Source organism: Herpailurus yagouaroundi, unplaced genomic scaffold (genome assembly GCF_014898765.1).
Source record: "Herpailurus yagouaroundi ecotype Mexico unplaced genomic scaffold, PumYag 182, whole genome shotgun sequence".
NCBI classification, from domain to species: Eukaryota; Metazoa; Chordata; class Mammalia; order Carnivora; family Felidae; genus Herpailurus; species Herpailurus yagouaroundi.
Genome location: NW_024412413.1, coordinates 12,201,434 through 12,214,645, shown reverse-complemented (window position 1 = coordinate 12,214,645; position 13,212 = coordinate 12,201,434). Strand labels below are relative to the sequence as shown.

At 61.1% G+C, this 13,212-nt stretch overlaps 1 protein-coding gene across 1 annotated transcript; it reads left to right on the top strand.

Moving 5' to 3' along the window:
• The first annotated feature begins 678 nt into the window (after positions 1-678).
• RASD2 (RASD family member 2) lies at positions 679-12,601 on the top strand. The gene is made up of 3 exons (XM_040490957.1): positions 679-1,098; positions 5,974-6,367; positions 10,116-12,601. The coding sequence occupies exons 2-3, from the start codon at positions 6,097-6,099 to the stop codon at positions 10,643-10,645; spliced, it is 801 nt and encodes a 266-aa protein (XP_040346891.1). The 5' UTR covers positions 679-1,098; positions 5,974-6,096; the 3' UTR covers positions 10,646-12,601.
• The last annotated feature ends 611 nt before the right edge of the window (positions 12,602-13,212 follow it).

Here is a 13,212-nt window from a genome sequence, read left to right as displayed (position 1 = left end):
CGGGGGCGGGGCGCCGGGGAAGGCGGGCGAGCGGGCTCCGGGTGGCTGAGCGGGCGCAGGGCGGCTGGACTGGCTGCTCGCGGGCCGCGGAGGGGGCGGGCGGACCCTGAGCGAAGGGTCCACCGAGGCACGCTCCGAAGCCTGATCTGGGCTTCTGCCCCTGGGTGTGCCACCGCGAGCCTCGGCTGCCACCGCTTTCCTGAGGGCGGGGGGCGGGGGGGGGGAGGGCATTGACCTCGCCCTGCGGGAGAGAGGGGCGTTCGCCTCCGGGAGAGGGAGGGAGGGAGGAGCTAGGGCCCGCAGAAAGTTCGCCTCCTCTGGGGGCCGGAGGAGGTGAAGTGGGAGGAGGAGCGGGTTTCAGGCTAACTCGGAGCTACGTGCAAAACCTTGGGGCGGCGTTCAAGGCCCCCTCCCACACGCGCGCGGAGCCGAGCGCCCTGCTCCTCCTCCGGCTGCTGGCGTAGCCTCGCCGGGAGAAGGGAGCCGTTCCTCTGGCGCGGGGACAGCTGCAGAGCTGCAGGCAGAGGAGGAGGCCGCGGCGAGACGGGCAGCACCCCCAACCCGAGCGAACCCCTTTGGCGCGGGCGGAAAAGGTGGCATAGGCGGCCAGCACAGGTTCGCCCACTCGGGACGCGCACACCCGCACGCACCCACACACCGCCAGAGGACCCTCTTTAAGCCCCGGAGTCGTCCCTACCACCCTCCCCCAGCCCCGGAGACCTAGGCGGGGACCCCGGGATCGGACGTCCCCGCGCCTCCGGGCACCTGGCTCAGCAGGAGTCCCCCGGGTCGGGGCAGGGCGGGGTCGGCAGCGGCGAGCCCGAGCCCCCCCGGCGCCCAGGCCCCTCGGAGCCCTCAGAACCCACCCATGGGGTACCGGCTCCCCGCGTCCCCTCGCCCGGCCGCGCCCAGCTCGGCGCCCCCAGCCGCGCAGAGGAGGAGCCCGGCGCAGTGACCCGGGAGCCGCTGCAGGAAGCCTCGGCGGCGGCGGCGGCGGCGGCGGCGGCGGAGGCTGGAGAGGCAGGCGGTTCCCCGCACCTCCAGGCGCTTCCAGGCAGCCCTCCAAGCCGTGCCAGAGGCCCGGCTGGCCATTCTCAGGTAGGAGAGAGACCCCAACAGAACTGGGGGGCTGGCTGAAGTGGGGGAAGCCAGGAAGAAAGGTTGGAGGCTTGTGGGGGGCGGGGGGAGGACTAGAGGAAGCTTTACAAGACCAGGGACAGTTAAACCGATCGAGCACCTACTGTGTGCCGGGATCGTAGGCAACTTTACATATCTAGAGCAAATGATACTAGTTGAGCACCTGCTATGGGTCCGGCTGAGTGCTAGGCCCTTTACTTCTCCCTGGTAGGAAAGACTTAACTAAGCTTCTACTATGTGCTAGATGTGTAGCTGGGAGCCTTCCGTTTAAGGGACCTAGAGCAATAGCCATTTAAATAGGAGGACACTGAGGCTCAGGGAGGAAGTGGCACTTAACCTTCCCCAAACACTCCCACCCCCTTCCTGAGCTGGCTGCTGCCTGTGGACCTGGATGGAGCTCCCTGGTGCCGCCGCCCCCCCCCCCCCAGCCCTGGTGAGGACTTCCTTTGAGGAGGGAAGATTAAGCAATACCTTCCTTGTTCGGCATGTCTTGAGCTTTTTGGGGGGTTGGTGCAAGGAGCGAGTTCCCTGAGTGATTCTTTTCCCTGGAAGTGTGTCCTACATTCGGCTGGCCACAGGGCCTCCAAGTACCTCTGAGGGGCTCTCTCTGCCTTCTCCCTTTGCCCCGCTTCCTTGGAGGATAACAAAGGATGTTCTGGATTCCTGGCAGGTCGGAGGCCAGGCTGGGAAGGAGCAGCCGGCTCAGGAGCCCATGATTCAGGCTTGCAGTGACAAGGCAGGGTCCCCCAAGACCTCTGTCTGCATTCCAGTCCTATGCCACCTGGCTGTTCCACCTGGCCCCTTGAATGCCTAGAGGAGGTGCCTCAAAGGAACCCACTTGTCAGGAGCTGTATTAGCCTCTAGACTTCTCGCTGAACAATCCGGGCCACACTCCGGGTTTGTTTCTGCAGTTCCCAGTTGATAGATGACCAGCCCCACCGGCCCAAACCATTTGCTGAGCTGGTGAGAGGCAGGGCTGGTGTGCCGGAAGCTGACGGCCTGCCTGTTTTCTGCCACCCCGAGCTGCCAAGGGTGATGGGGTTGGCTTTCCAAAGCCCCCAGGACACCCCTCAGTGTGGGGATGGGAGCGAGTGGATAACGTGTCCGTCCAGAGAGGTTGGCATGTGTGCTAATTGAGGTGTGTGGGAGGGAGAGGGGGAGCACTGGTTCTGTGAACAAGCTTTGGGGTCCCCCCGGGGAGAAGGACACGTCCAGACTCCTGTCCTGATGTCCTCGTCCATCTGATCCCCTCCATCTTCCAGGCAGGCCCTGAAGGGAGAGGTTTGGGGGAGAAGAAGGGGGTGAACCCACAGATGCATCGGCTAGGAGCCGGCTGGGCAGGGTTTGGGGGTGAGTCCTGGGCAGAATGCCTGCCCCCAGCTGTCTGCAGGGAGGGAGAGGGAGTGGGTGTATAATAGGCCTCAGGGGTCATTCCTCTGCCTGACGCCAGCTGAGGCTTCCCTGAGTCAGGCACTGTTTTGAGAAAAACTGGTTTTGGCCAGGGGGTAGGTTTTTATAGAGGTAAGAGCCCAGGCTTTGGAGCCCATCAGCCTAATTGTAATCCTGGCCTGGCCGGTAATCTGTGTGAGTCAGCCAGGCCGACCCCCAGTGTGCCCATCAGTTAGTAGACTGATGCTGGTCTGCTCTTCACGGGACCGTTGTGAAGTCATTGGAACAAGGAACACGAAGTGCCCGGCATGATGGGAGCCCGCCTGGCTGTTCCCCCGGGGATTGTGGAGGGGTGGGGGGGGCTGTTCCTGACAAGTGGGGTTCCACCCCATCCCTGGTCTGGGACTTTCTGCCCCCCCCCCCCCCCGCTGGGTGCCCTTCGAATGGCCCCGGGCTGGGGTCAGCTGAGTGACCCAGAACTTGCATTTGGGTCCTTGTGCTGCTAGCGGTCCCCATTGACCACTCTCTGAGGCTCCAGGGTTGGGCTCTAAATTCTGGAAGGGCCCTTTGATCTCGGATGCCCGCCTGCTTCTCACTGGGCAGCCCCGGCTGAGGGTGCAGGGAGGAGAGGAGCCGGGCCCACAGCTGCCCACAGTGCCTCCTCTGGGGCAGGAGAGGGAGGGAGGATGCGGGGGCGGGAGGTGGAGCCCACGGAATCGCTGTCACCTGGCGTCCAGGTGTCTGGGTGCCTCACACAGCCCCACGTGGCTGAGGCCATGTGAAGAGTCACAGTCTCCTCTCGGAGAAGAAAGCCGTGTTTCCCTCTCTCTTTGCCTCTTTCTGATGCCTTGTCTCCTCCCTGACTCTCTGCCTCTTCTCTCTGACTTCAGGCCCATCCGGGCACTGATATGCGCACATCTGTACCAGGAGCCCCCGGGGCTAGAGGCTGGGTAGGCGGTGATGGAGACCAACATTGTCCCTGGGGGCTGCTGGCCTCCTTCCCTGTCTGCCTAAACAGAGGTGATCGCCAGCAGAGTCAAGTTCCCCCGCAGAGGGGCTAGGGAGGGGGCTGTCGTGGAAAAGAGGCGTGGGGCCTCTTTCCCCCCATCTCTGAAGGCCCAGGCTGCCTTGCCAGCCCCAGAGGACACGGAGAAGCCTTCACTGCTCTTGGTCTTGCGGCCTCCCTGTCCCCACCGCGCGCCCATGGGTGTGCCCGGGGCACCGAGACCCTCCTCAGCACCGCACCTGGGCCAGCCAGGTGGGAGGAGGAAGAGGGAGAAGGCCTCAGAAGGAGGTTTCGGGTGAGCTCCAGAGGCAGACCCACTTGCTTCATTCATTCATGGCTCATTTATTGAGCACTTGCTGTGGACATGGCACCGGAATCCCGTGGGATAAATGGAAAGAGGGCCGCGGGCGTGAATTGGGGGGAGGGGGATGTGGGGATCTTCGCCTCGGAGTCACTGTCCTGGCTCCCTTATGAACTACAGAGCCCATTCATGTAGACCTTTAAGCTTCAGGGTCCTTATTTGTGAAATGGGCAGGTGATCTCTTCCCCGTCGGCAGGTGGTGAGGAGACGCCATCGCGTGGGGCACACCGCCTGGGGTCAGATCTCTCTTTGCTGGTTACTGGCTGTGTGACCATGAACAAGTTAACTAAACTTCTCTGTGCCTCAGTAACTTCCTCTGTAAACTGGGGTAACACCACCTACCTTCTGGGGTTCCTGAGGGATGGAACGACTTATTCCACGCTCAGCACTTAGAACGCTGCGGCCTCTGTTGACTGCGCGGTAAATGTCAGCTACCCTGATTGTCCTGTACTTAGCACAGTACTTGGCACACGGCAGGGGCTGGGCTAATGGTGACGGTCACAGCTCCAGGCTCAGGGTCAGCGGTGTGCTGAGTGGGGTTATTGTGTGTGCACCTCTTTGCGATTCATTCATCGAGGTCCTCTTGGTAGCTTGGAATTGGCCGTGGTGGGAATGCGTATGCCGCAGAGATTGACAAACACTGCCAATAAGAGCTTTTTAAAAAGATCCTTTTGAGAGCTGGTTTACTGCACAGTGGCTCTCAGTGGGGCAGGGCGAGCGGATACAGGTGCCTGAATGCCCTGCACAGGACGTTTGCCAGGGGATCTCTCCACCTCCAGTCTCTTAGCATAATGGCAGACGTAGAACATTATGAGGTTGGAGAGAGCCTTCGGGTAAGTGGGTGCGGCATTCTAGGCTACTGCGCTGGGGCAGCCAGAAGGTGGGGGGGGGGGGACCAGCTGTAGATAGCATGTACAGCTCCCTGTGCACATGGAGAAAAAGGTGCCTCCTCTGGGCAGATGAACTCCACAAAGACAGCCCTCCCCTTTCCCTCACAGCTGGGTGCCTTGTGCAGTGCCCAGCCTGCACAACCGTGCATGGCAGCGGCTGAGGGCAGAAGGGATCGCTACTCCAGCAGGCCTGTATCCACTTCTAGTTCCTAGAGAGGGGAGGGATTCCTGCTGGGGTGAGGCAGGGAGCGAAAAGCCTTCTGAGAGGAGGTGATATTTGAGCCAGGCCCTGAAACATAAAGAGAAGAGAGTGTTCTGGCAGAGGGACTAGCACGAGCTAAGAATTGGAGGCAGATCTCAGCAGAGCTCCAACAGAGCGATGGGCTCGGGGATTCTAAGGGGATTCTGGTGGGTGCTGACATAGGAAAGGAGGGTGGCGGGGCCGGGACTGGCCTCTGGGGGCTTACGTATGTTCCATTTGGGCTTTGGAGCTGGGATCCAGTTCAGCCTCTTCCACAAGCCCAGGAAGCTCCCATGGAAGGTTCTGGGTAGCCCTTGGAGCTCTGAGGCACTTGAGCTGTTCCTGGGTCCTTTCTCTGGCCCACGTCCCCTAGTCTAGATCTCTGGGTCTCCTGGCAGTAAGCAAATTCCCAGGGGCTGGGGGTGAAATCGCTGGGCCCTGGGTGGGTGGGGAGGATGTGGTCTGGACACGGCCTTTCCCCGTTTCTGGGAAGGCTGAAAGGCCACAGCCCGCCGGGCCCAAGAAATGCTCTCTAGCGCCAACTCCAGGTCGTGCCCTGGAGTCACAGCTCCTGGGAGGCCCGAGTTGGAAGAGGACAGAAGGACCAGGGAGAGGTCAGGTTCTAGCAGGAGTTGCTTAACATTTTGCCACCTCAGCGCGGGCCACAGCCCTGTGAGCGGAGTCCCTTTTACAGCTGGGAAAAAGTTAACTCCCAAGGAACTTAAGCTCCTTGCCCACGAGCAATAGCGAACGGGTGGTCAAGTGAGGCATCAGGCCCCAGCGGTTCCGGGCCGGAGTCAACAAAGGGTGAACGGCCGCAAGGGCGACCGAGGGCACGCGTGAGGGGGGTGAATGAGGAGGAAGGAGGCCTCAGAGGGCACGAACGAACGAGCGGGCAGAGCTGCTAGGCCCCTTAGAGACGCCCGAGTCTAACGCCCCCGTCTTGCAGACAGAAGACGGACGCCCAGACAGGAGCCGCGCAGAGGAGGCCAAGGCCGCCAGCAAGAGGCTGCAAGGCCGGGTCCAGGGCCTCCTGACACCCGCTCCCCGCTCTGTGCCGCAGTCCCGAGCCATGATGAAGACCCTGTCCAGCGGGAACTGCACGCTCAGCGTGCCCGCCAAGAACTCGTACCGCATGGTGGTGCTGGGCGCCTCGCGGGTGGGCAAAAGCTCCATCGTCTCCCGCTTCCTCAACGGCCGCTTCGACGACCAGTACACGCCCACCATCGAGGACTTCCACCGGAAGGTCTACAACATCCGGGGCGACATGTACCAGCTGGACATCCTGGACACGTCCGGCAACCACCCCTTCCCTGCCATGCGCAGGCTGTCGATCCTCACAGGTGGGTGCTGGGGGCGGGCGTGCGCGCTCAGCAGCGGACCGCGCGCGGACAGAGCGCGTGGCGTGTCCGCCGTCTGCAGTGAAGCTCCCAGCAGAGCCCCCTCGTGAGGGTCAGAGAGGTGTCGCCGGGCAGGTGGTCGAGCTGGGGCCCAGAGTCCGCGCTGTGTGGCCGTGGACCGAGTACCCGTGACCGTGGTGCCACCTTCCAGATCGGGAGCCGACACAGGCAGGCACTGGGACGGTCCCTCTCCGGGGAACAGAGGGGCTCCTGCCTTCCTCCTGCAGGAGGTGGCCCCACAGGGCTCCGGGGCCCGCGGTCAGTCTGCCGGGCTCGGGTCTGTTGACACCCCAGGCCCTCGCTGCCTCTCAGAGCAGTAAAGGCGGGACCGGGGCAATGGCCAGTCAGAGTGATGCTGGGGGCTCGGCAATGGTCACGGGAATGGTGGTGGCGATAGCTAACACGTACTGAGGGCTGTGTGCCTGGGCCTGTTCTTACAGCTTAGCATGGATTTATTTCATCCTCACAATTAACCTAGGAGACGGGTCTTTTGCACTTCGCAAGTGGGAAAAGCGACGCCCAGAGAGGTTAAGCTACTCCAGGCGGTAACACAGGCGGTCCGTGGCAGTCTGGTGCTTATTCTCGACCACTAAACTGTCCTGTAGTCTGCTGGCCCTGCTGGGAACACTGGGGCGGCCAGAGAGATCGTCGGGGATTAAGGGGGCAGGTGGAGAGGTGGGACCTGGCTGATGCTTGCCTTCCTAAGGCGGTTTCACGCGGTGGCCAAGAGGGCAGCCCGAAACCCGTCTGCCTGGGGCAGTTGCTTCCCGGTTTTATTCCTCTGGGCAAGCGACTTTCTCTCTTTGCGCCTCGGTTTTCTCTCTGTAAGAGCCGCACATCAGCACCCACCCCACAGGCCACTGTGGAAATTGAGTTAATACAGCAAACATGCTTGCTGAACAGATAGTGAGTGCTCAATAAACAACGATCGTAACCCAGCATTTACAGAGTGCCTGCTATGGGCTACGCAGTCATTTCGTTTTCTTTTTAAAACGTTTTAATGTTTATTTTTGAGAGAGAGACAGAGACAGAGACAGAGCGTGAATGGAGGAAGGGCAGAGAGAGAGGGCGACACAGAATCCGAAGCAGGTTCCAGGCTCTGAGCTGCCCGCAAGAGCCTGACGTGGGGCCCGAACTCAGGAACCGTGAGATCATGACCTGAGCCGAAGCCGGACGCTTAACCGACTGAGCCGCTCAGATGCCCCAACGCAGCCATTTCCTAAACATCCTTCTCCCATGGCTGGGCAGTGATGCAGGGAAGGAATGAGCAAGTACCCCTCTAGCCATCACTAAAACAGCCCCCCACATCGAGATGCTTTTGCACCAAGAAACCCGTGCTGTGCGGACTCCTCCCCCTACACCCTGGCCAAGCCCCGTGCTTGAGCACCCTGGGCAGATGGCTTCTTCTTGCGGGCTGTCCTTGCTGACCGGCTGACCCGGATCACATTTCACCCCCCCACCCCCGTGGTTTGCAGAGCCACTGTGTGGATGGAAGGAGCCCTGGGTTGACCTAGGTTCCAGTCCTGGCTCCACCACGGCTTACCTGTGTGACCCGGGGTCCGATCCTCGGTCTCCTTGGCTGTGCAACGGACAGAAGCTTGCTTCCCCCCGCAGTGTGGCTGTGGGGACTGAAGGAAGGCACTGGGGACACTTCCAACACGTGGAGGTCAGCTCTCCTTGCCTTGGGGAGGGGACGGGGTGCCCGCTGATGTCACAAAGGCTAACACCAGAGGGAGGGAGAGCCCTGTGGAGCAGAACCACGTGCGTATTTCCAAAATTAATTTTGAATGACACAAATAATATGCAAACACACCCTCCTATAAACCCGAATAAGCCTAAAAAGCCTCCTTGACCTGTGTCCCCAGCTCCAGGCTCCTGTCCCCTCTCTGGAAGTGGCCCACCCCCTCAGTCTGGTGGGGACTGTTCTGGACCCCCCCCCCCCACCCCACCCCACGAACACACTGACCTTTACACTTGTATCCTGTTTGTAATAGGGAGTATTTTCGCCCGTCTCTTTTGAACGCGCACTTATCATTCGAAACACATCTGTCTGCTGCTTGCTTTTTTCACTCACCAGCTCGTGCCTCATTTTCCAACCTGGTGCAGAAGGAAACTCTGAAAGCCATTAATTCTGCCGCCAGCTCTCTTTCCAGCTGCCAGCCAGGCTGCCTCTGAAGCTTGGCATTGCAGTCTTGCATTTGAATATGTCAAGGCCGCCGAGTCCTCAGGGGCCCGGGATTAGCCTAATGGGACGGGGTTGGCATCCCAGGCAGAAACGGTCGCCAGGCCTGGGGCTGCCTTTTGCAAGCACCTCTCTAAACAGCCCACACCCCCCATTCCTTCCATCCCATCACACCCATTCGCCCACCTTTATGGACACCCACTGTGTGTGGGGCCCCGGGGGACGAGGATGCAGGTGACACTGTCTCCCTCTGCTCCAGAGCTCTTGGTGAGGGGCATACCCACTGGCCGGAGCATGGTTCCGAATGTGGCATGCGCTGTAATGGCGGGACAAATGCCGTGCTCTGGGGGTCCGCAGAAAGGAGGCAGCCGTGCTTCCAGAAGGGAGAATGGCTAGATTCTCCTCTCCAGACGCTGGGCCAGTCACCGACCGCCCTGAGCCTCAGTTTCCCCGTCTGGGAAACAGGGATTTGGGCATCTCCCCCCGGGTTCTTATGAGTTGAAGCCAAAGTTCAGAGAAGGTGCTTTGGGTGTGAGCTTGTGATCCCTGTAGTAAGTTTTAAAAATTGGGATGTGGGCACTGCCTGTGCTCTCCCTGGCTCCCCAGCCACCTCCAAATTGCCCGTTTCAGACCCAGGGACCCGTCTTGAGTGATGCAGCGAGTGGAAGTAGGGACCGCCTGGGTCTTGGAGGCTAGTGCTCATTGGTCCATGATTTATTCAAGAAGCAGGGAGCATCTCCGTGTGCCGGGCACCGGCCGGGTGAGGATAGAAGCGGTCTAAATCTTGGCCTGGCCACATTCATGCTGTGTGACCTTGGGCCCTCTCTGAGCCCCTCTCTGCTCACCGACACCAGGAAGGTAACGAAAGCCCCCTCAAGGAGGTTTTGTGAGGAGCCGGGGAGGAACCCACGCTGGCGTGTTCTGATTGTCCTCTCCATACCTAAGACCTCTGAGGACGTGCCACACTCCATTCAGTATCCTGTGAAAAGCCCTGCCGGGAGGCTGTATTTCATCCCTGTGGGACAGATGGGTAAATGAAGGTTCAGAGAGGCCGTGGGACCCGCTCAGGGCTGCGTGGCCAGTAAGTGGCGGGGGCAGGATGTAAGCCTAGGCCTGACTGGTGCCAGTGCTCTGAGTTCCTACGCTGTGTCAGGCGCTATCCAGGCCCTGGGGATGTGCACTGAACAAGTCGGGCAAGACCCCTGCTGTCATGGAAATTGTATTTATTATGATAACTCTAACACAGTCTGCACGAATTCGCAAGCCACTCACCCCACGGCCAGCTCTGCGGGGAGCTGTAGGGGGAATTAACTGCGTTGTGCCACACGTTAGCTCATGTGCCCTTGGTCAAGGGCTTTAACCCTCTGGGCCTCAGCCTCCCGCTCTGGAAAATGGGGAGAGGAGTGACTCCCCCATAGACTCACTGGGAGGGCGGAGTCAGCGAGGGGAGGGGCGGTGGGGGGGGGCGTGGGGGGGCGGCCTCACCACCTGGGGTCCCTCTCCCCGCAGGGGATGTCTTCATCTTGGTGTTCAGCCTGGATAACCGGGAGTCCTTCGACGAGGTCAAGCGACTCCAGAAGCAGATCCTGGAGGTCAAGTCCTGCCTGAAGAACAAGACCAAGGAGGCGGGGGAGCTGCCCATGGTCATCTGCGGCAACAAGAACGACCATGGCGAGCTGTGCCGCCAGGTGCCCGCCACCGAGGCCGAGCTGCTGGTGTCGGGGGACGAGAACTGCGCCTACTTCGAGGTGTCGGCCAAGAAGAACACCAACGTGGACGAGATGTTCTACGTGCTCTTCAGCATGGCCAAGCTGCCCCACGAGATGAGCCCCGCCCTGCACCGCAAGATCTCCGTGCAGTACGGCGACGCCTTCCACCCCCGGCCCTTCTGCATGCGCCGCGTCAAGGACGTGGACGCCTACGGCATGGTCTCGCCCTTTGCCCGCCGCCCCAGCGTCAACAGTGACCTCAAGTACATCAAGGCCAAGGTCCTTCGGGAGGGCCAGGCCCGTGAGAGGGACAAATGCACCATCCAGTGAGCGGGAGGGACGCCGGGGTGGGCGCTTGGGCGGTGCCTTCCGGGAAGTGCCCCCCCTCCCCGTGCCCGCTGCCCGTGCCCCCTGCCCCCGACGAGACCCCAGTGGCAGCCCGCGTTCGAAGGCCTCCGGCTCCAGACCGGGGTACCCCAGCCTCTGACCTCTGTGTGTTCTGCCTCCTCGCCGCTTCCCTCTGATTCTGCTTTTTTCCAGGCGCCACCCCCCCCTCCCCCAGCGCATTTAGCCCCTCCCCGCGGGGACAGGTCACTGCGGGGCTGGGGACAAGGGTGGGAGACATCCGGACTTGTGCCGGCCCCCAAGTCAGAGCCTTCTCGTCCTTGGGGTTGGAGGAAACGCTGACGCGGGAGGGGCCGGAATCCCTACGCGGACGGAGCCTTCTGGAACGGTCGCGGGTGGAAACGACTCCCGGGGTCTCCGCCGTGCTGCTTGAGACCCCAGACTCTCGCGCCCTCTCCGACTCAGCTGTTCGGGCCCCTGCCCCCAGGGTGGCCGCCAGCCGTCCCGGTCGGTCGGGGACATGAGCCAGTGGCGGCTGTGTGAAGAGGGGCGTGGCCACGTCTCCCGGCCCACGGCCGTCCGTCTGACGGATGCCTCGTCTGCTGGTTGTGTGTTGCTGATCGTTGTACTGTAAAAGCTACTGACGCCTCGTTGGCCAGACCCCCGCCCAAGTTAGACCCACCACCGCCTCTGCTGGGGATGCCTTCCTCCCCCTTCCCAGACAGGGTTCCCCGTGGCCTGCCTGCAGTTGGACACTGCCCTCGATAATGAGCTTCACAATTTACATTTGCACGGGGCAGGGGATGGGGGTGGGGGGCGCAGGCTGGGGCTGCTTCTCCTGCCCCCATTTTGCAGAGGAGGTGGCTGAGACTCGGGGGGGGGGTAGGTGACATGTCCCAGCGCCCCCCCCCCCACCTCCCCGTACCCCCCACCCTTCACCTCGTTCAGGGCAGGGCTCTGCCTAGAACCACACCGTCTCTACTGTGCTAGTTCCTCAAGCATTTATTGAGCGCCTGCGGGGTGCCGGGTCCACTGTGTGCTAGGAAACAAAGAGGATGAGCAGTGCACTTTATGACCCCGAGGCCAGGCCCATCCCCAGCCTCTCGGCCTGTTCCCCTTCACCCGCATGGCCTGTACCCACCCCTGCTGCCGGTCTGTCTTGTGCATTTGGAGCTTTTGCGGGGGGGGGGGGGGGGGGGGGGGGCGCGCGCTTGCTGCAGGTGCAGCTGGGAGCCAGAGCTGAGCCCGGAGAGGTAGGTGGAAAGCTCCTCGTGGGTCTTTCCCTCTTGTCTGGCACTGGACTGCTGCGTCCTGGGTGTGACAGGATTTGAGCCCGTAGACCGAAGGCCTGTCGTCAGCTCTTAGCAAGTACGTTTTGTGTCTTAACCTCCTTTAAAATATTGAGATTTAGGGCTACAAGGAACCTTAGCGATCACCTAGTGACTCTTTCTGAGGCCCAGAGAGGGTGAGCAACTCGCCCCAGCTCACACAGCAAGTCTGTGAGCGGCAGAAGCAGGGCTAAGTCTGGGCGTTCGGCACGCACCCCGAGGTGCCCCCTCTCCTGATGCTCCCTCTGCCCTTGAGGCCTTCAGAGAATGGAGGTGTCTTCCCCGAGCTTGTCTCTAGATGGGTCTTTGAGGGCTCCTGTAAGTTCTGTGTACACGCCCACGTTTGTCTACATGCACCCGTGTGAACACCGAGATGTGCGTGTGCCCTGACTCCAGCTCTGTGTACCCGCTGCCTCCACCCTGCCACCTGCCGCTCAAGTCAGCGGCTCTGACCCTGCTTCTGTGCCCTCGCCCGGCCCCGGCCTGAGCCCTCCCAGTGGACTGGGTACCGTGGCCAGGGCAGGCGTGTGACCTGGTCCCACCCAGTGACGCCCCTGCTGCCCCACATCTCCGTGTATGCTACCAATTAAAGTGGGTTTGTTTCTAAGCTGTGTCCTTGACCAAGTGTATTTTTCTGTATTTCCAAAGGGCGGCGTGTCTCTTCCTCCAACCAGAGCTGGCCTTTTCCTCCCTGGAATGCACCTGCCTGCTGCCCTTGCCCAGGCGGCAACGCTGAGTTAGTCCTCACGTTTAAATACGTGGGGAGGGGGCACCCCAAGACAGGAGGTTGTGCACCTGTCTTGGCCCTGCCCTTCTAGGTCTTCTGGGGGGTGTATGCTGAGCTGTCGGTGTCCCTCGAGAGGGGTGGCGGGGTCAAAGACCCCCCCCGCCCCCATGGTTCATCAGCCCCTGGGGGCCACCGTATCTGAATTCCGTGCAACTCGTCTTGAGCATTCATTTTGCCTCAGGGAACATTTGGAACTGTCTGGAAACATTCATTTTAAGTTTATTTATTTATATCGAGAGAGAGAGAGAGAGAGAGAGAGAGAGAGAGAGAGAGTGTGTGTGCAGGAGGAGCAGAGAAAGAGAGAGAGAGCGAATCCCAAGCAGGCTCCGCCCTGCCAGGACAGAACCCGATGCAGGGCTCCAACTCACGAACCGTGAGATCGTGACCTGAGCAGAACTCAAGAGTTGGACGCTTCACCGACTGAGCCACCAGGTGCC